Source organism: Oryzias melastigma, linkage group LG7 (genome assembly GCF_002922805.2).
Source record: "Oryzias melastigma strain HK-1 linkage group LG7, ASM292280v2, whole genome shotgun sequence".
NCBI classification, from domain to species: domain Eukaryota; kingdom Metazoa; phylum Chordata; class Actinopteri; order Beloniformes; family Adrianichthyidae; genus Oryzias; species Oryzias melastigma.
This window is the reverse complement of record NC_050518.1, coordinates 2375207-2397905: the sequence shown is the minus strand read 5'-3', so window position 1 is coordinate 2397905 and position 22699 is coordinate 2375207. Positions and strand designations below refer to the sequence as shown.

General features: G+C 37.7%; 1 protein-coding gene across 1 annotated transcript in view; it reads right to left on the bottom strand.

The window, feature by feature from the left end:
* arih2 (ariadne homolog 2 (Drosophila)) overlaps positions 1-15038 on the bottom strand; it is a gene marked incomplete in the record, with an annotated part of 26162 nt that extends 11124 nt beyond the window's left edge. Inside the window, 11 exon segments of the mRNA XM_024293369.2 lie at positions 524-668; positions 1296-1317; positions 1480-1530; positions 1677-1794; positions 2881-2990; positions 3954-4075; positions 5419-5560; positions 5869-5941; positions 8373-8440; positions 10461-11006; positions 14891-15038. Of these exon segments, the coding sequence (XP_024149137.1) occupies positions 524-668; positions 1296-1317; positions 1480-1530; positions 1677-1794; positions 2881-2990; positions 3954-4075; positions 5419-5560; positions 5869-5941; positions 8373-8440; positions 10461-10715 (1106 nt within the window).
* Positions 15039-22699: the final 7661 nt, after the last annotated feature.

Below are 22699 nucleotides of genomic sequence, written 5' to 3'. Positions count from 1 at the left end.
AAAAAAAAAAAAATAACCTATTAAAGAAATTATTTTAAAAATATCTATTAATTATTATTGATAATTTAATTACTTTAAATGCTTTATTAAATTGATTTTATTTACTTTTCCAATACACTTGTTCCATTAATTTAAAAAAAAGGTTAATCCAACCATTTCATGTTGTTTTTGTTTTAATAATTGCGTATGGAACTCTGTTGTAATACAGTGGAGGAAAACTCAGAGGTTTGGTAATGCCACTTAAGTGGTACTTATGAAGATCTTAATTAGTCACCGTAATACCGTATACCGAGGTCAAATGTAGAGGAATATTGATGGTATTCAAATCTGAACACAGCTAAAGCCTCCTGGATAGTTCCAGAATAGCTCATCCTTTTTGTAGCGCTGGCAATGTTAGGTTAGGGGTTTTAAAATACCGAAACAGATGATTGGAGTGGGTATTTAAGAATGTACATTCAAGATCTCACTGAGTTTCAACAGACTATTTTTCTAAAAACCAAAGCATAATAAACTCACCCTCTCGAAGTAGAAGAGGTATTTCTTCAGGGCCTCTCTAGCCTGAGCCTGCTGGCTCTGGTTAACTATATCCGGGTTTTCTTTGTAGCGGCTGCATTCGTAGTATTCACTGCCGTGGCTCTTCCAGTCTCCAAGGCACATCCAGCAGAAGTCTTTCAGAACAAAGAAAAGCTTTAATTCAGGGGTGTCAAACTCAATCGCACAAGGGGCCAGAATCCAAAACACACCTTAGGTCGCAGGGTGAACAGGATAAACATTTGTTGAACACTCTAAAACTACATTTTTTAAACTTTAAAACTGTAACTTTGACACATGCTTTAATTGATTCTGCATGTTTACTAGTACAGGTAATAAACTTTTAATGGCACAAAAAGTCAGAGAATTTGGCCTCATTTTCTCATAAACCATCAACAGTCAATCAGGAATTTCTATGCATGTCAACAATTTCAGTTTGTTATAGATGAAAATATAGTTTGATAAGTCAAAGGAAAACAAATCTTTAGATTTCTTTATTTATTTAAGGATCTCCATCAGTCTTAAGTAAGGTAAGACGACTACTCCTAGAGTCCACAGATTCACTTCTTAAATGGAAGCTTGAACACTTTAAAATTTAGGTCATCTTTACAAAATAGTTTCTTCAGTTGCTGCAAACAGGAATATGACGGATAAAAAAGGCATGCATAGAATTTCCTGGAAGAGCACTCTATTGCTATGAAGAGTAGTGACTTTCTATTGAGGGACACACTATGGCTCCAAGGGGATGTGAAACAAGGACTTACCGTGTTTGCACTTGGAACATTGCTGGAAAAAAAAAGCAAACTCACATGAACATCAAGTTAGGTAACCTGAGATCTGCTCTAAGATCTTTCAGTTTTCAGCAGCTCAAGTTTAGAAAGACATTTCCTGTAATATGAATAAGTGATCGTGCTTTCTAAGAAAGGATGGCTCACAGCTCTCACTCACCATGTGATTACACCCTCCGTTCTTCTCAATGCAGATATTGCACTTCGGACACTAAACGAGAAATAAACAGCTTAACTGCTTAAAACTACAATGTTCAAATTTGTTCAAAAATGTTTACATTTATATAGTTGCAAAGATTTGAAAAAAGTTAGAAATGAACAGATTTATGTCTTTTAATGTGTGTTTGTGTGCCGTACATCTTTAGTGTGTGCACTAATGTAGTTTGCAGTCTCGGAGTCGTCTGCACATTTGGTCAGCCATTTCCGAATGGTTGCACAGTCTGTGGGTGCGTGGTACATCTGACGGCATTTAAAACTAAGAGAGACAAAACACACAAACAAACAAAAGTTGTTAAATTCACAAAAAACAGCAACAAAAATCCTCCCTGTAAATTGTGTTACGACCCGTGGTCTGGCCTGGATGTTATGTGATGTATGTCTGTGTGCATTTGTTTAAGGTTTTGGCTCCTGTGAAAGGTTTGGGTTCAAATCCCGGACGAGCCCCCAAATTTGTTTTCTCGTCGTAACGTCCCTCCTCAGAGAGCAGAAAGAAAACATATCTGGGGGCTTGTCCGGGATTTGAACGTAGGAGCTGAAACTTAAATACACACACACAACATGCAGGCCAGATGATCATAACAAGTGACAGCTAGCTAACCATCGAAATGAAAATATGGATGTTGTGTGATGTGTGTCTGTCTGTGTGCATTTGTTAAAGCTTTAGCTCCTGCAAGAGGTCCTGGGTTCAAATCCTGGACGAGCCCCCGAATATGTTTTCTCATTGTAGCAGCTCCCCTCAGAGAGGAGGGAGAAATCATATTTGGGGGCTTGTCCGGGATTTGAACCTAGACCCAAAAACTTAAACAAATGCATACACACATACAAAGTCCAGGCCAGAAAAATGATCATAACAATTGACAGCTAGCCAACCATCGAAATGAAAATCTGGATGTTGTGTGTGATGTGTGTCTGTCTGTGTGCATTTGTTTAACTTTTAGTTCCTGTGGAAGGTCTTAGGTACAAATCCCGGACGAGCTCCCATATTTGTTTTCTTGTCGTTACGTTCCTCCTCAGAGAAGAAGGGGAAAACATATCCTCCGGGATTTGAACCAGGAACTCTTGAAGTAGTTAGAACTTCAACAAATGCACACAGATCCACAGACCGAGGATCATAAGAATTGACAGCTAGGTGGCCATCGAAATGAATATTTTGCAACATTTAACAAAAGAAAACCAAAAGATTGTGTGGCTTTTTCCAGCAGATATGTGAAGTTGCAACATCTCAAAGAATTTCTTTAGGATTATGATTTTTGGAAAGCTTCACAGCTACAAAATGTTCAAATGGTGCGTGCTCTTGACTGTTTAACAGGTGATTTTTGCTGGATCCGTGAGCATTTCCTACCAGAAGACTTCACCACAGCGGCTACACTGAACTCTGCGCGCTCGAGGCTCCTGAACCTTGATGACGATGGGGCAGTCTGCTCCTGGACACAACTGCAACCGGAAGTGACTCTGCAGACAAATATGAAATCCTCAATAAACAGAAACTACAACTTGGAAATACAGAAATTGCTGATTCTACATATTCAACATATAATGGTCAAATAATTCAGTCTTGATTAATAAAAAAAAAAAGCCATATTTTTATGGAGAGACAATAGCAACATCCGATTTGTGTGTGCGTAATTCTTGATTTGTTTTTCATTATTTTTGTACTTGCAATTGTGCATTCACATGTATAAAAAAACAAATTACAGTTTACACACACAACTTAGAATGACAACAGCTTAAAACCAACTACACATACAAGCCTTTAAAAATGACACTAGAATTACCTGTTACACAAACACACACGACCACATTTACACAGAAACTTGACGTGAGATTCCTGTGTAAATGATGCATTTAAATGCTGCTAAAATGCTGGGTCATCAGAGGTTTCATCAAAAGTTCAAAGCAGCTAAGAACATTCTGATGTCCCACCATTCTACCAGCATTTAAATGCCTCAATTTTTTTTTTGATTTTGTTCGTGCCAAAAATTAGACATAATTTATATTTATTATTAAAAAAAAGAAGGTCATGAATGCAAATCTAAATTTCTTAAAGGCTAAAGTAAAACTTTCCGGCTGTTTCTAGGTTTTGATCAGTAGAAAACGAGCCCAAATGGCTCTTTTACTGCTAAAGGTTCCCAACCACTGATCTAATGAATCAGGTGATTGGTGCATAATTTTAATAGATTTGTGTGTGTGTAGTTAGTTTCAAACTGCTGAAATTTTAAGTCGTGTGTGTACAAACTGTAATTTTTATATTTTGACTCATGTCATTTTTTTTCATGTGAAGCTCTGCAAAAAATGTATTATATGAGTTGCAAATCAAGAATTAAGCACGCACAAATCTGATGATACTATATTCTGTCCAAATAACAAACAAACGTATCTCCTGAACTGAATGAGTCTGACGTGGCAGTCAGATACCTCAATGTAGTCTCTAAAGAGGTAGCGTCTGTATTTGTCCTTCAGCTCCTCTCCCGGCAGCAGAGGCAGAACAAAGTCCTCTGGCATCCGGAGGGGACAGTCCTGAGCCATACACGAGATACCTGAACACACACAAAATGTCTGTTAAAGGCATAAGCCAACTCTAGCCCCACAGTTCATCAATGACCCACACAATTCTGTTAGGGATTGTGTGTTTAGAGTAGAATTACAACCGACTCAAAACGTGGATCTGGGTCAGCAGTCACCACAAAACTATAAACAGAGCAGCAGATAGAGCCTCTTATCAGACTGGAGCTGTGTGGACTGACCTTATCAGGGTCACGCTACACATGCTCATGACACAGTCTCACTGCACATACACATCCATCTGCTAACTCGCTGCTTATAATGAGTTAAAGCTGGAATGGAGATATGAAAACTAAAATAAATCCTCCGTTATCCCCTTTTCCTTTAATTTAAAAACACATGTCAAAGTCAAGGCCCGGGGGCCGGATCCGGCCCTTTGGGTAATTCTATCCAGCCTTCTAGATCATTTTATTTTATTGTTATTAACGCCCCAATGTTATCTTGCAATTATTTTTTACTTGCATAATTTTGACAAAATATATTTTTATAGAGAGTAAAATATTGAAAGTTATTTAAGATTTAAGTTGATTTATTACAGTTTTAAGGTTTTAAAAATGGTTGCTTTTTGGACTATTTGGGCATTTATTAAGATTTTTTTAGGCTATTTTGAGTTTAGCTGATATTTCAGCTACCTACTAGCTGTTTTAGCTAATTCAGACTTTTTTTTAAATTCAGCTGTTTTAGAGTTAGGCTAATATTTACATGCTAGCTGTTTTAGCTAATTTAGGCTTTTTTTCTTTTTAGGCTATTTTGAAGCTTAGCTATTTATTTCAACTACATAGTAGCTGTTTTGGCTAATTAAGGCTTTTTTCCATTTTTTTGTGCTGTTTTGGTGTTTAACTAATATTACAGTAACATGCTAGCTGTAGCTAGCTGTTAGCTAATATTTTAGCTGGCTATTAGCTTCAGCTATCAGCACTAGCATTTTCAGCGGCCATATTCAGCTTACAGCATTCACACTAGCATTACTGTACTATTACTATTTGTATTTAGTTCATAAATATGTTAAAAAGTTAGGGTTTTAAAGTTTTACAAACTTAGTTTTTGTTTGTTCAATAAAAGTTTATCATGTTCAGCCCGCAACCTAAGATGTGTTTTGGATTTTGACCGCTTGAGCAAAAGAGTTCGACACCCCTGATTTGAACAAATAATCAAAATGTCAATATTCCCAGTGGAAGACTTACTCTCCAGTGAAACAAAAACTGGACAAGCACGGGAATGTATTGATTCAAAACAAAAGAAAAAAAACTCACTCACTAAAACCAGCTTTGATGACTGAAGAGAAACTAACATAAAATGCAGCCCAAGGAATACTCACCTACTCCTGTGCCATCTTTGACTAATACAGTGCAGTGCTGCTCCCAGCATGCTGTGCAGAAATAATGCTGACAGGGCAGTGTCAGCAAGTAGTCCCTCCTGACAACCTGTAGACACACACCACACTGGAGGGACTGGGGGGCCTGAAAAAAGCAAATGCAGCAACCATGAAAGACGGCCGCGCAAGCATGAAGCACAACAAAACTGTAGAGTTTTCAAACACAAAAGTGAGTTACCACAGTTCAAATTAACAATGCCACAGTTAATATTGAAGATACATTTGTAAAATTTGTTTTTAGAATCAGCAAGTCAACAAATTTGAAGATATTTAACACAAAGATGGATCTGATCTTTGGTACAGGGAAGATAAAGTAAACAGCAGCTGCTGCTGCATTAAAGCAACATCTGCTGCATTTAACACTGATGGTGCTTAGAGGTAAAAGTGACTCACAGTGACTAATCTGCTGGTGCTGCTGGGCTGGACCAGAGCATCAGACATGAGAAGAGAGGAGTTGGACTTGCATCTGTAGGGAATAAGGAAAAACATGAGGTCAACTTAACACAAAGAGGAAAAAAAGAAGCTGATTTAAAGTTTGTGTCACACTGCCGATGCGTATGATTTGTGCATATTGCATGGAGGAAAATTGGTCATACGTGAGAAAAGTTGTGGTCTTTAATGTGAAATTCTCACAAATGTATCACGTTAAAATCACAGAAGTATGAATAAACTACCCAGAGAACAGGTAAACTTGAGCTTCATTGAATTTATTTACTTTAACATTCAGAGCCCTGGGCAGAAATCACACTGTGTCAGCACCATGGACAGCTCCTGCCGCGGGTCCTTGCAGTGCTTTTTTTAAATTAAAAGAGTTGGATTCTCCTGATTCGCACCAGTTCTATGTCAGCTGCTAGGCTGACTTGGAAATGTGGGAGCGAACGAGGCTGACAGGAGACCCTTACTCAGTATAGACTGCTGGAGTGGTGAAAGATTGGCCCGTTTATATGCCTGTTAAACAATATGCGAGTCGTGAACTGTGTGCGATTATTGGGCTGTTCATAAGCAATTCATTTGTGATTTCTAGGTCAATTAAGCCTCGTTTCCACTGAGCAGTCCGTTTCAGTTCGGTCCGGTATTTTGACAATGGATCCATTAAACAGTTCCAACCCATATCTCTTAAGGGCCCTCATCCGTTGTAGGGATGAGGGCCAGGGACCTGAACAGCCTGGTGGAGCTGCTGCAGCCACCCGTTGATTGGCAGAAAATGATGACGACATCAGAAAGCACCTATATAGCACTAAGCTAGCGATTCTGTTTTCCTCTTTACAGAGGTATTTTAGCCGCCAGCAATCTTCTTTTAAACAACATGAAATTACCGTTATACACAATGTACCAGAACTGAAGCAAGAAAACAAAAACAACTGCTTGATAACCTCCATTGATGTTGCTTTTCAAGTCGTCGCACTTCAACACATGACCCGGGGGCCAAATCCGGCCCTCCGGGTAGTTCTATTCGGCCTTCCAGATCATTTTATTTTATTGCTATTATTGGCCCAATGTTATCTTGCGCTTATTTCTAACTTGTATAAACTTGACAAAATATATTTTTATGGAGAGTCAAATATAGAAAGTTATTTAATGTTTAACCTGATTTACTCTAGAATAATATTCCTGCATTTTTATTATTCATAATTATGTTAAAAAAGTTACGGTTTTAAAGTTTTAAAAATTGGCATTCTGAAGCTTTTTGAACTATTTTGGCATTTACTAATATTTTAAGGCTATTTTGGAGTTTATCTAATACTTCAGCTAGCTGTTTTAGCTAATTTAGGCTTTTCTTTAAGTTTCTTTAGGCTGTTTTGGAGTTAGGCTAATATTTAAATGCTAGCTGTCTTGGCTAGGTTAGGCTTTTTTTTTAGGTTATTTTGAAGTTTAGCTATTTTTTCCAGCTACTGTTTTGGCTAAGCTAGTTTTTTGTTTGCTTTTTGGCTTTTGTGGCTAATTTGGCGTTTAGCTAATATTTTAGCTGGCTATCATCTTCAGCGTTTACAGCTTCTAGATTCAGCAATTTCAGCATTTTCAGTGGCCAAATTCAGCTTACAGCATTCACACTAGAATTATTGTAGGTATTGCCATTTATCTAGATCATAATTATGTTAAAAAGTTAAGGTTAGTTTCAGTGTGTTCAATAAATGTTTATCCTGTTCGGCCCGCGACATAAGGTGTGTTGTGGATTTTGGCCTCTGCTCTACAATGACACAATGACACGCTGACACGCTAACAGTCTACACCACGAATGATCTGTGAAAACAAACCGCTTAGTGGCAGCGAGGCTTAACTGAGTGAAACACTCGCTAGAATTAACTGGACCCTACCAAACTACTCTTCGCGTACTGAACTGCTCAGTGGAAACGAGGGTTTATGTAACTGTAGTGTGATATATGTGCTGTACGCACAATATCCAAGTTATACTTTGGTGGTACATGCGTGAAAAGTCCGTTAGACTTACGTGGACATATGTGGAATGATCGTGAAAAGCATCTCGCAAGAATCACGCACAACTGTGTAAAATGTAATAATATTTTCATATAAACTACGCACTAACAAACATCGACATATCACGCATATATCATGAAAGACCAAAATTACATATGTGGACTGCGCAAATTGTAGGCTATAAAATGACATTAAAACTATTCTCTTAAACAGCATTCATTTCTTCACAGTTTTAACTACTTTGTTTGAACTGTTTTATTGTACCGATTAAAAATATTAAATGATTGATCATCAAAGGTAAAGAATTTATTGAGAATTTCACAACTTGTAATTTCTCAGAATTAAGAAAACATGAAAAATAAACAGAAATACCAGAATTATTTTAGATTAAAAAGATTAAAGTAAAAAGAAGAGAACACAGAACTAAGATCCAGAAAAAGAATGAGCCAAATAAGACAAACCTGTCCATGATTTGTGAAACCTGCCAGTGAAAATGAACCAGGATCAGTTTGGCTACCGACGGTACAACCTGCAAGAAGAGGAAGCAGGGCTGAAACATTCTACTTAAAAAATATTAATAATAAAACTAAAGAAATACACACACAACCCTCCTGCAAACATTTGTCAGCAAATATCAATGGCAATCACTCTCTTAAACTATTCCCAGTATTGTTTAGTAGTAATACTCAACACATCAATGCTGCTTTTTGCAAATAGTAAATGTGTTGATTTTCTTTATGGCTAATCCTGATTTGACATATGAGTGAGTGAAAACCCCAACATGTAAATGTGGGGAAAACAAGTGTATTTGAAAACACGTTAAAACTTGAAAGAAATATATATAATTCAGAATTTTTTTGAAGAAATACTAAAAACTTTAAAAAAAAAAACAACCTATGAACCTAAAACTGTTACAATTTTCTTTTACTGGAGCAACTCCTGTGAATGTTTGTTTTTCCATCTCTCCCTCTTACCTTTTAGACAATTTACAAATTCAGTTTGGACTATTTTTTTTTCTAGTTGAGCCTACTTTTACATGGGGGTGGGGCTTTGAGCCAGTTGGCCACCAGGACATGATTGACATGGCTTGACAGAGGTCGCAGTGATGTCATATCTGTTGTTGGCGCCGCCTGTCGTCCCTCCTCTGATGTGGCGTACAGTAGTGATAATACCTTCCTAAAGTTTGGTACTTGAGAGGAGGAATGACACAAGATTCACCTAAACCTCTGCAGCCAATGGGCTTAAAGTCCCACCCTCAGGTAAAATGAGGGCCAGCTCAGATAATGACAAATCTGTACTGAAACTGTAAATAGAAAACTGAAAGTTGAAAGCAAGAGAAACAGAAATTCAGCAAACATTTTGCTGAATTTCTTTTATTGTGGATATTGAACCAAAGCAGAACTATACAAACGAGACTCGCTTTAGATCTGCCAATTTCAATACTAATCCTTCAGTGAAAGTTTCTGCTAATATAACTGTGCATTCCTAACAAAATAATTGATTTTATGTCAAACAATATGCAAAACCACAATTTCACAGACTGAAAAATATAATATTGCAGGGAAATGAATTCTTAGATAAAAACAACGAATCAGTCAAGCCAAGATTCTATTCACAATTTTAAAGTCACAATTTCAATTTTTTTTTAAATCTTTTCTTTTCCTCGACCCAATGAATTAAAGGTATTTTAAGGCCAAGTATGTTTTCTTTTTGCTCCTTTCATCAAACTGTTTTCCTACTAACAGAAAGGATTCAATACAAATAAACAATTATACATTAATACTGAAATGATCTCAAATCCTTTCATGCTCTGTTCACGTTGTGCTCCATGCGTGGCGAACTGCTCCGCACCCACGCCCACTCAGCGCAACCCCCCACCCAGCCGCTGCACGCACTCGCACTCAGCCCAAATGACCATTCAAGCGCAGCTTGCAGATAAAAAAGACAGAACTAAAGAGAGTTCATAAAAAAAAAAAAGAGCTCCTGGGAAGAAGTCAGAAGGGAAACGGTAATGAAGCTGCGGCGTCAACGACTGTTGTCAAGGTAGATTGGTCGAACTTGAATGAAAATGTAATATTGCAGAGTGAGCAACAAATCTCGGGTTTGCTTGAATTTGCGTTAATATTTGCGATCGCAGCATCACGAAAACCTGGAAGGACTGACTTTTGTGAAACTTTTCATTCAGAAGGAGCTGCGGAAACTTCCTAGAAGGGAAGCGCAGCTGAAGAGCACGCAGCTCCTCCGCTACGCACACAGAGGTGCGCACACTCACAGGCACGGACAAACAGGCGCACACACACACCCACAGGCATGCGCACACAAACTATCACAGCGCATGGACACACTCACAGGCGAAGACACACTAACGGGCACGCAAACTCCCAACCATCCAACATGGAGAAATGTCATCTGCTCTGCATTTCTAAATGTAGGCACAGGCTGTGACAAACTGATTCTTTAATGTTTTTTAATATGAACATGTTGATGAGTTCGAATCGTTTTTTATTCATGAAGAATATTTACATCCTTAAAAACGATGCTTCACTCACCTTTAGTGCAGCAGCGACATTGTTTACTTCCTCCATCAGCACCCTCTGACTCTCTTTATATGTCAGACAGGTAAACTGATACTCCTCCGGGTCGAAGGAATCGGCGCTCTGTTGCTCCACATCACTGGCCACGCCTATATAATAATCTTCAATGTCAGCTTCATCTACTCCGTCATCCTCATCCTCCTCCTCTTCAGAGTTCACCCCAATGTCCTCGTTGCTGTCTGAAGCTTGGCTGTTCATGTCCACAGACATCCAGTCGATCAAATCAACCACCCAGACAGGTAGACCACCTGCCTACCTGCCAGATCCACCTACTTCAGATGTAGCTGAAATGGTTGTGAAGCTCCGCCCTCCCCCCTCCTGCTTTCTTCCAGCAACTTTTCCACCTGGTGCCACTGTTAGGAGACACCCTGCCTTCCTGTCTGCCTGAGGCGCATAAGGAGCGCGCTCAGCAGCAGCGGAAGAAGCAGAAAAAGTCACACTCTCCGTCACTCATTTGCACCGCAGATTACTGCTCCGTCTGTAAAAAAAAAGAGAGGGAGACTGGAAAGACAGAAAAAAGGAGGAAAAGAGAAAAAAATCCTCAGTTAATTGGGACAAACATTTCCACACACACACATAAAAAACATTTGTTTTGAAAACACGGTTTAACGCGGTTTGCAATCAACAATTTATCAAACTGTGATCATATTTACCTCAAGACTATTTTTATTAGCTTAATCAGAAAACAGCACAAAAATATTGTATTTCACCTTATTATGAAACTAATGTGTTACTCGTATTGTTAACAATAAATGTTTTCTAAACATGTTTTTCCATCAACTTATTATTTTACAATTTCTTGAGCCTGTGAAAATTCTAAAACTATTAATCTGAAAAAAGAAATAAATACTACAATGAGAAGCAGAAACACAATTCACTTAGGCCCAGGTGTGGGCAAACTTTTTGACTTGTGGGCCCAAAAGGGTTCTAAATTTAGACAGGAGGACCGGACCAGGACCAGATGTGTGGGGTGTTTTGGTAATCCACTTCATAGGTGCACAAACGGTTTGATGCTCTTCAGGGAAAACCGTATAAACCACACGTGTCAAAGTCAAGAAGAGTAACATATTGAAAGGTTTTTAACCCTTGTGCTATCCTAGGCATGTTTACATTAAAAGTGGGGTCATCTGGACCCCAAAAGACCACAGGATACATTTTTTATTTTAATAAGGATTTTTTATCTTGACTGGTGTCCGTAGTAGACAAAAAATCCTTTCCACTTTTGTTCACCTTTGTCATAGGAGGGATCACATACCAATATAACTAGGTGTGGAGTCATCTGAGCCCCATAAGAGACCAAGAGGGTTAAGGTTTAAGTTAATTTATTCTAGAATAATATTCATGCCCGTTTTATTCAGTAATGTTAAAAAGTTATGTTTTTTAAAGTTTTAAAAATGTTGTTTTAGTATGTTCGATAAATGTTTATCCTGTTCTGTCCACAAACTAAAGTGTGTTTTGGATGTTGGCCCCCTGTGATTGAGTTTGACACCCCTGATCTATAGAAAAATATCACATTTATTATTTATTCCCATTTGGAGGGCCAGGTTAAATAGTAATTTGCTCAGTCCTGCTCTAGCCTAGCAAATAGGAAAGATCCCTATTGACTTTTGAACTACAGAGAAAAGTTATAAATCATTTATTCACTACACTGTGACTAATAATGCACAGAAGTTACTATAATTAGTAACATGATAACGCAACATTTGTTAGACTGTAACAGTTTTTAAAGTATAAAGCATCTTCACAATGATGAAGAGCAGGGATCTCAAACTGGCGGCCTGTGGATATTTTGCGGCCACCACCTTAATACAAGTTCAATGTTTACTAAGCAATATCTTCTGCATGTCCATGCTTCTGAGATGATAGATTTGTATTTGCTTTGTGATGTTTCAGCTTTATTCTTAAAACTTTGCATTTGCTATTGTCGTTGGATCTGGTCGTCAAAAAAGTCCTTAGCAACAGTTGCTAGCATCATTAGCTCCAGCCATTTCACAGAAGATATTGCTTAGTAGAAGTACATAAACATGAACAAATGTTCAATAAACTTGTTCAGTAGACAAAGACAATGTACCAAAGATATAGTCAACATATTTATGGCACAAATGGAACCCCATACAGCCCAGCCTCAGCCAGACTCGGCCTTCAGTTCCCCCAAGGTAAATTCAGTTTGAGAACCCTGATGGAGAGCAAATCTTTGCAGAGAGAAATTACATAAACTGTTCTCTTTTTGGATCTGTGGAAAAGGGATCTTCCTGCTGTGACGTAAGCTCTACTTGTGCTGCTCATTTTAACACAACAGTTTGTTCCTCGGATGTTTTATGTGCAAAAATTAATCTGAATATATCATCAATAAAAAACAAAATGGTATAAGTAATAAAAATACATGACCTAGCTTGATTTAAACAAGTACATAAAATAAAGTATTTTAAATATTTATTTTTCATTGTACTTTTGGAAAAAAAAAAGAATTTCTATTTAGAATGTGACGGGAATTTCTTGTTTGAATCTTAAAACTAGAAGTTCAGACAATAAAAATACTTTCCACTTTCATTTATTGTACTTCCTTTTTCCTCGACTTCCTATTTCCAACTGATTGCTGCTAAAATTCCAATGTAATGTCTCCTTCAGCGCTAAAGCGTGTTGCTATGCAAAGTGAAAGACCCACTCCGATGAAAATCATCTTTTTGGTATTTTTAACCTGCTCTTGTGGCATTTTTCTTACAATAAATGACATATGTAAATAAAATTAGGAATATTATTTATTCATATCATTGTGGATCGGGAGCAGACAAGTATTTCACTTAAAACTGTGTGACTGGATAGGTTTGATATTGCTCGCCATCTTTGTTTAATGTTAGAAGCATTAAGCTAGCCGGAGACAGTAAAAACAAAGGGATGACGGGAAGTCAGGGAGGGCTAACTCAACAGTAAGTTTCTGATGAACTACTACTGAAACTATGTCCTAGAATACAGCACAGGAATATCTTTATTTTGGCTAAATCAGAATTTAAAGACGACTGGGGACACTTTTATAATAGATTAAAAGATGAGAGGAGTGGGTCTTTAACTAACATTGTCCCATCAACTACAAAAATTGGTTTACAATGACTTTTTGATGTAACATGAACACAGGCCATCAATTAAAATAACTGTGGAAAACTACATTGAAATCAAACATTGTGCAATTGTGGTTTGGATGCTAAAATGCTAAATTAAAAAAAGCTGTTTACAAACAAGAACCATATGGAGCCTCAAAGTGACGTGACTTTAGCTGACGAGAATCAAACAAAAATATATATATTACAAGTCAACAGACTGAATCACACAGCTGGTTTTGGGGTGTTTTTTCAGCAATAAAAAGCTCATGGATTACTCAAGATTTTTTTTTCTTTTTTTTTTGCATTTAAAAATTGACGTCACCACTCAGATGTTTCAAGACCATTTTTCTGTCCTTGTTTGACCTTAAGATTCGCAATATATAAATAAACTAATCTTGGTCTCTAAAGGTTTGACATTCAGCTTCAATCATCAGTTTATCAACCCAAACCACACAATGATATACTACCAGCTATTGCTGATTTTACAAAAAAGTTTTTAGCTGTAAAATTGGGAAGTTAATAGGAAATAAATGTAATAATAATAATAAGTTGGACTGTTGTGTTCTACCTGCAGAACTATATTTCATAAAACAGAAAGCTTTTATTTAATGATTTTATAAGAGGATTAGGATACATTGCAAATGAATTGTACTCAACGCAGTTTAATTTAATATTTTCCATCAAACCTACCAATCTGATAACAAAGACAAAAGATCCCAGCGGAGGGATACATTTGCAAATATTAAACTTGGTTCGGCCGACAGACAGACAGCGGAACACTTGCATTCCGCCGAAGCCAGGTTAAAAATAGGCAACTAACTGGGTGACACACATCTTGCTAGGCTAATGTAACACAATCAACTCAGGTTAGATAACATGTTTTGAAAGAAGTCTAAGAACGGGATTAAAGGAGTGCGAAAACACTTTGAAAGCCTAAACGGAGACTGTTTCCTCCACATAAAATGACTGAAGCTAGAGCCTCGCTAGCCGGATTAGCTTTCAAGCTAACAAGATAGCTGGTGTGTCAAACACGAGTAGCTATTAAGCCAAACATATAATTATTCTTTTATTTTAAACACACAAATATTTTTTTATCCCTACCAATAAAACCTGTCCTGGTAAAGAACCTGCCTCCATTTGTCACCCACTCTTGCAAAGCCTCCGCCTCTCGCGTACTCTAGTCCGGGGACAGAGATGTAAACAAGGCCCTTAGCAGCTCGGGAGTGAACACGCTCATTTAAAGAGCTGCTGGCTGCGTTTTCAGCGATTCAAGTCCACGGTGTTTACCTGTCGGAGTAGAGCTGCGTGGACTTTCTGTGACCACTAGGAAGGACTTTTCATGAGGGGGGAAATCTGGAGAGCGATGTTCACTTCTGAGCTTGCCTGCTTAGCGGAAGACAGACTGTTAGAGGTGCTTATCAGTGACGTCATATCCGCCCCAGCCTCCTCCTCCTCCACCTCTAGGAGGCAGCCCATCAGTAAACCCACTCTGTGGTTGCTGACATCTGCTCTGTGCTTTCCTTTGTTTTTTGCTCATTTAGTGCTTGACTTACACTTTATGCACAAGAAAAAAAAAAGTTTTGTTTTTATATATCAGTAAAACAGGATCAGTCAAGAAATGAGTACCTCCTGCAATTAAATATGTGTCATGATGAAAAAAATTGACAGATTTAGAGGAAACATGAAAGAAAAAACGGAAACCTTACATAAAATTAATAAATGAAAAACTATTATTACTGTAATGCAGTATATTTTAATCTATTGTAAAAGTGTTCTTTTTAATTTTGATTATGTAATTTTAAGGGAAAATAACAATTAATTTTTTTAAAAAGTGTCATTTTCTATGACAAAGTTTGTGCAAGAGTTTATCAGAAACTCTCCAGCACAGCAGGACTGGTGGCGCAGAAGTAAGCCTCCACTGATATCCCATCATCCCTTTGTTTAAACTCTCTTCCACAGCCCCTCACAACACCAAGCTAACACTAGAAAAGTTGCATTACTAATGCTAGTGTGAATGCTTTTTGCTTAAATTTGGCTGCTGAAAATGCTGAAGAAATTTACTCTAAGGCTGAAGGGATTTGTTGAAAATTCAAAAAGCTATTTGCAAAATTAAAAATTTGCTAAAATACTGGAAATTTAAAGAACTATGAATGACTACTGAAGGTGGCCTAAATTTAGGAAAAATTCTGAGTAAGTTTGCTTACTCAATACATGTCAATTTTGCAAAAACATGTAGTGAGAAAGATGAGAAAAAAGAAGATGTTTATGTATCTTTTTGTCTGCAAGGTAATGTATCAGAATGGAGCTGAGCAGGGGATTTTGGACGACCTAATTCAGTTGCTGTGTCACAACTGACAGCTTGAATAAAGAAATAGCATTCTGAAATTTAGCTGTGAGCTTTAATTTATTTACATTTTTCATCCATCATGAAAATCGCTACTATAACATGTTGAAAACACCAAAAACAAAATTTTCACTGGGGTGGGTCTTTAACAAATGCAAAAAGTTTTTCAAAATAATCCTCTATTAAATGATAATTTTCTCAATATGTGTATACTTTCTGTTATTACGTTTAAAAAAATGCACTAAACAGATGGCTTATGTGTGAAATTAATCCATTAGTTCCCATTAAACTTCGCACAGAGGGGCAAAAGTAACCACAGCCTTATAAAATGTACCAAGATGTTATATTTTTGAAGAACATACACATAAAATCACTACCTAAATTGAAATTAATTCACTCACATGTCTAATTTAGGTTTTTGTAATTACATTTTTTTGCTTACACACAAACAAACAAAATAAATCTTCCCTTAAATGTTAATTCCACAATGAATCAACACATCTACATGTTTTCTATGTAGGTGTGTTTCATCCAGTCTTATGCATAACTTCAAGTCAGCCCACATAAAGCCGGGTCTACAGTAAGTTAGAGTGTTGCACTCATGACTACAAGGATTAGAGTAATGGCCAATGATACAATGCATTATCTGCTAATGTGTTTTTCTGCAGCAGTGCAGAGAAACGGGCCTGGAGGTAAATGCAGAGGTAATTGATCGTAAGCTGCAGAAGATGAAGATCTAATGCACTTAATGTAACTGACCTTCGCTATAGCCTCTTCTGTTGCCAAAAAAGCCGTGCCTCCCTTTAAACAAATAGTTTCTATTTTTATTGCATGATTTCTTGACTTAATAATAAAAAATCTCAAGCAGTTTACATACAAAAATCTACAAAATCAAATCTGATTTGTGTTTCATATTTTCTTTTATAGATAACATGAACTCATAATATTAAAAAATATATATTATTTTTTTATTTTTGGGGGCGGTTTCTAACACTTTTGTTTAATTAAATGTGCTGCAGCTCAAATTAACCATTTCAGTGCTGTTCCTCAACACAACACAACCATCACAAACAAGCATGCCAGCTTTAAAACAAATGGCCACTTGTGTGCGTCATCAAAGGCAATTTATCCCCTGTTTGCTCGCAGTGCAACAGGCTAACTGAAACAGATATGTAGCTGCTAGGAGTTCTAGCAGATATTGTTGAACATACATGCATTCCATGTCTTCTAATTTCTAATTTTCTATTGTTAATTTTGAATGTCCTCTATCAGTAAATTAGTTAATATATAACATAAACTAAAGTTTTCTCTGAAAGTTGCAACAAATGCTGAAGTCAAATAATAAAAAACAAGATTTGTGGTGGAGGCGGGACTAATGCAGGGGTGTGCAACCTTCAACAGTTAAAGAGCCATTCTGGAGGATTTCTCAGACAACATCCCAGCAGGAGCAACAAAGACTAATTTCAGCCTTCAGAAAAATCAAACTTTGTATTTGAATTTGAATTTGTATTTATGATATTGTTACTATTATGATAAATAAAAATACATTTGTTTTTTTAAGCATAAATAAAACAGAAAAATAAAGAGTAAATAGCCTTTTTTTTAATATGAATTAGTTTCTAATCCTTTAGAGGTCTACATGACTTTCTTTCAAAATAAAAAACTTCCTAGACCACATCAAATCCTCCCAATGCAGGGAATGTAGTAGTAGAGAAATGTCAGTAGTGATGAAAAACACACAAAACCGCTATCTGTGGTCCATCTCAACCATAAATCCGATCTCAATAAAAATTCTGTATGTTTTTTGCACGTAAAAACTCAATCACACTTTCAGCGATTTCAGCAGTCTTGCTATCAAAACATTCAGCTCATTCAGGACATTACTGCTTGTATTTTTGGTGTTCATAAACATTGCAGTTCTTGAAATATTGCGTAAAATATATGTCCCCCTAAATTAGAAAGTCTTCAAATGTTTAAATATTAATTAGATTATCAACAAGCCTTTAAATATTTTCATGATTTAATCTTCTATAGTAATTTTCAAAAATTGGAGTTTACCTAATATTTTAGCAACATGCTAACGTTTTTGGCTAGCATGTTATCTACTGGGGTTTAATTGGCTAATTTAGAGTTTATTTTATTTTAGCAACATGCTAACGATTTTGACTAATTTAACTTACTGAGGAATTTTAGAATAGAAGAGAATATCTATATTTCTATAGCACTTTTTGCAGAAAGAAACACAAAGTGCCTTACAAAAAGAGCATAAAATCAAATCAAAACACAGAGAAGCAATAAAAACCAATAATCAATAATGAAACAAAAAAACACAGTAAAACACAATAAGACAGTAAAACAAGAACTAAAAGCTCTCCTGAATAAAAACGTCTTGACCTGGGATTGAAAACACTCAATGGAGTTGATCTGACACAAGGCAATGTTACAAAGACGTGGAGCAACTGCTTGGAAGGAGACATCTCCTCTAGTCTTAAAGCAGGTTTTTGGAATCCTTAATAGATTTTGGATGGAAGACCTCGGGGATCAGGCCGAAGAGTAAGGGGTTAAAAGGTCAGAGATGTCCGCTGGAGCTTTACCATGCAAGGTTCTAAAAACTAAAAGCAAAATTTTAAAATCAATTTGGAATTTAATGGGTAACCAATGTAAAGCAGACAGTAGTGGAGTGATGTGTGTCCGTTTACTGGTTCCTGTTAACAGCCTTGCTGCAGAGTTCTGGACGAGCTGAAGACGGATAAGCGAACGTTTGTTAAAACAGGCAACAAGAGAGATACAATCATCTAAACAAGAAGAAATAAAAGCGTGAATAATAGTTTCTAGGTCTGATCGAGGCAAGATACTTTTTAATTTTGCCACATTTCTTAGATGATAAAACTGTTTTTATTACCTATTTTGAGTGGTCTTCTAGGGACATGGTCTTATCAAACAACACCCCAAGATTTCTGAGACTTGACTGGACAGAAGAGCTTAGAGACCTGAGGTGTTGTAATGGAAGGAATTTTATTTTCTGGGGCAAAATGTCTCCGTTTTCTGGGTGTTAAGACTAAATGATTATTACACAACCATGTTTTAATGCTTGTTAAACAATCCAACAGGCTTTGTAGTTTGTAATGGTCATTTTCTGGGAAAGAGCAATAGAGCTGGATATCATCCGCATGCAAATGATAAGAATTGTGGCTGAATTGATTAATAAGTTTCCCGAGAGGAATCAACTCTAAAATGAATAAAATAGGGCCAAGTACAGAACCCTGGGGAATGCCACAAGTAATTTTTCTATTGCAAAGTTTAAGAAACCGACAGCCACATTGAAAGTTCTTCTACTAAGGCAGGGGTCGGCAACCCAAAGTGTTGAAAGAGCCACTTTGGAGCAATACAATAAAAAACAAATGTGTCTGGAGCCGCATAAATTGAAACGGCTTATAAAAGTCTTACACTGCAAGTAACACATAGAGAATGCGTCGAATAAATGATTATTTAAATGATTATTTCTCCTGCTGCGTGTCCTCGTGTCATATAAGCTTTATTTTTGGCCTCATGACAAGTTGGTGTGACATTGCAGCGTCAAACTATCTGACAAAAACTGAATAGCCTCATTATGAACATTTGAGCTTTTATTTTGACATCCCTCAATCTCACAACGAGAGGGGGTCCTGATCAGTCTCTCACTCATTCTCACTCCAGGTGCAGGAAGAATTCAAACATAACAGGACAAAATCATAAATGTTCAACAGTGAGACAACAAAACACATTGAGGAAAACCCAAACTTATATCCAATTCCAGTCAGACAGGCAAAAGAATGGGTAACCCACAATTCCTTGGTTACCGACAGCAAGCCCAGCGTGTCTGAGACCACCACTACAATATGAATGAATTACAGTTTGTTTCATTGCTTTGATGAAATTAAAGGAATGCAATAAAGAAATACGATTTTTGATGTCATTTTATTTTGAGGATTTGAAAAAAAAACGCAAAAATGTAACGTGCTCCTTTAAGGTGCTTCCACACTGGCCGCGTCAATCAAGTGAACACTTTCAATGAAGAGTCAATATAAACGCGTGCACACCTAAATTCCTACCCTCCAAGTCTGGAGCGCGCGTGAGTCTTATAGTCAGACATTTAAAAGGACAGAGTTGTGAAAACAAAAGTCTTCAGAAAGATTTGGGGGATTTTCAACACTTTTACTTTCGGTTCTCCCTGTTGTAGATGCAGATGAGCGCTAATGAACAGTAAAAATACAATAGAAGGAGAATCTCCTCCCCGCCACGCACCGCACGCGGCCGGTGTATGAGACCTGCACATCGCCGCGCTCAGCAGGTGGTATCCACACCGGAGCAGCGCGGTCACGCACGCAGTGGCGGGAGGAGATTCTTCTTCTATTCTTCTTCTACTGTTCATTAGCGCTCATCTCATCTTGGTGTCATATTAACCTGAGCGGACACAAACCGTAATGATTCATTTCTCCTTCGTGATCACGTTTGGTACTTCTGTGCTTTGAAGCAGACTCCGCCCACAAGCAGCTCCCGCGCTGAATCTTCAATCCGGTTCAAGATTTCCACGCACAGTTACAGCTCTGAGCTGCCGCGACTGTGCGTGGAAATCTTGAACCGGATTGAAGATTCAGCGCGCTCAATGCGTGCCGATTTGTACGTGGAGCTCGTGACCCGACTTCAAAACCCGCGTAGCAACGTGCGCTCACGTGCGCTCCAGACGCACGGGCAGGAATTCTGCTGTGCGCTGACTCAGCAGGCGTGGAAGCATCTACACTCATCTCACAACAACTGGAAAACGTAAAGGATGTTTGTGTCATGTTTGTCCTCCTACTGAAATCGTATTAAAACAAAAATATTGTGGCAGCCTGACTGTTAATTTAGAAATAGTTCCTTGTTAGTGGGTGGAGTTAGTGTCTGTTCTTGTGTTGCATTATGGGACTTGAGTGTTTTACCGGCACCATGAGTGAGAGTGGTGTGTGTATGAGTGACGATCCTCACAGTGTCGGCTGTTCTGTGGGTCTGAACTGTTAAACAAATAGTGGTCAAAATGTTGACACCAACTGATTTACATGGCATGCTTGCACGTTTCTTCCTCCAATCACTTCGGGTTGTACAATGTATGGGGCACAAGTGATCTCTGGATCCATACCTAGTCATCTGCTAGGTTCTGCTCCCACTCAAATCGCTACAACGTATTTCCTTCCAACATTTTTTATTATTTTCAAACATCTTTGAATAAGCGCCAATGAGCCGCAAGGGAGTGCTTGAAGAGCCGCATGCGGCTCCGGAGCCGCAGGTTGCCGACCCCTGTACTAAGGAATAAAATAAACCAATTTAAAACTGACCCAGAGAGACCGTAGTCATTGTGAAGACTTCAATTAAAATGTTGTGATCAACGTTGTCAAAAGCAGATTTCTAGTCTAAAAGCACTAGGACGGTGTACTGGAAGCTCAGCTGTCACGAGCACTTCATTAGAAACTCTCAGGAGAGCTGACTCAGTGGAGTGGTTCTTCTTAAAGCCTGACTGAAAAGAATATGACATATTATATTCTTCCAGGTACACATTTAGTTGGTCGGCGACCACTTTCTCCAAGACTTTGGGGATGAAAGTAAGCTTTGAGATTGGGCTGAAGTTTTTTGGATCTGACGAGTCTAAATTAGGCTTTTGAAGATCAGGATTTATTAAAGCGTGTTTGAGGAAGTTAGGGACCGATCCTGACTTCAAAGAAAGATTAATGAGGTCAGCAACAGTAGAAACTATACACTGGAGCACTTTTAGAAAGACTGGGGTAGGAATAATGCCAAGAGGGAAGGGCGAGGGTTTGATTCTTTTCAGAAGAGAATGAATATCCTCCACTGTCACAGGAGAGAAATAAGGCCATGACTATGAACAATGTAGACTCTGAGAGAGCCGAACACTGGCTAAAGGAGGGATGTTTGCTCCAACATCCAAAACTTTAGCGAAGAAACCCTGAAGAAAAGAACTACAGTCAGGCTGAGAAAGGTTGGGGAGTTTAGAGGCGGAGGGTGAAACAAGAGTTTAGAGCAGGGGTATTCAAGTCCAGGCCTCGAGGGCCGGTGTCCTACATGTTTTCCAACCAACCTTCCATTGAAGCTCCTTATTGGCTAAACATACCTGATCCTGAAAATTAGCAGCCAAACAGAAAAAAAGGGTCCAGCTTCTCACGTGCATCTGTGACTGTAAATGGACTAGCTGTGCTGCACACGTGTTCAACACTGACGTGACTCAAATTTTCCCTTTTAGTGAATCGAATTGAAAGAATACCTGTTCTCATCCATTGCTGTTTTTAATGACTTATCGATGAGTCAGTTTGTGTTTATTTGCGCAATTATGATTTAATAGAAGCAGTGTCATTGTGAAATTGTGTTTTTTCAACATTTCTACAATTACTATAAAGTTTTGCGCATAATGCAGCTAGTGTCATTCTTTTTGCTTTAACTGAAATTTGTTCAGAAATGTGTTTTTACTCAGGAAACAGATGTTTGAGTTCAGGATGACAACCACAATTTTTGTCTTATTGTTGTTTCTGTGTTCCATAAAAAACATGACAAAACGGACCACCCTGGAGATTGTTGCTTTTTAGGGTTTTAATTGTGATATTTTGTTATTATCTCAAATATGTCAGTTTAGTTAGATCTGTGAATGTCAGCTCTGTCTTCTGTCTTCTTGTTTTTTGCTGGAGAACAAGCCCTTGTAGGACTAACAAAAATATTCTACTTAATTA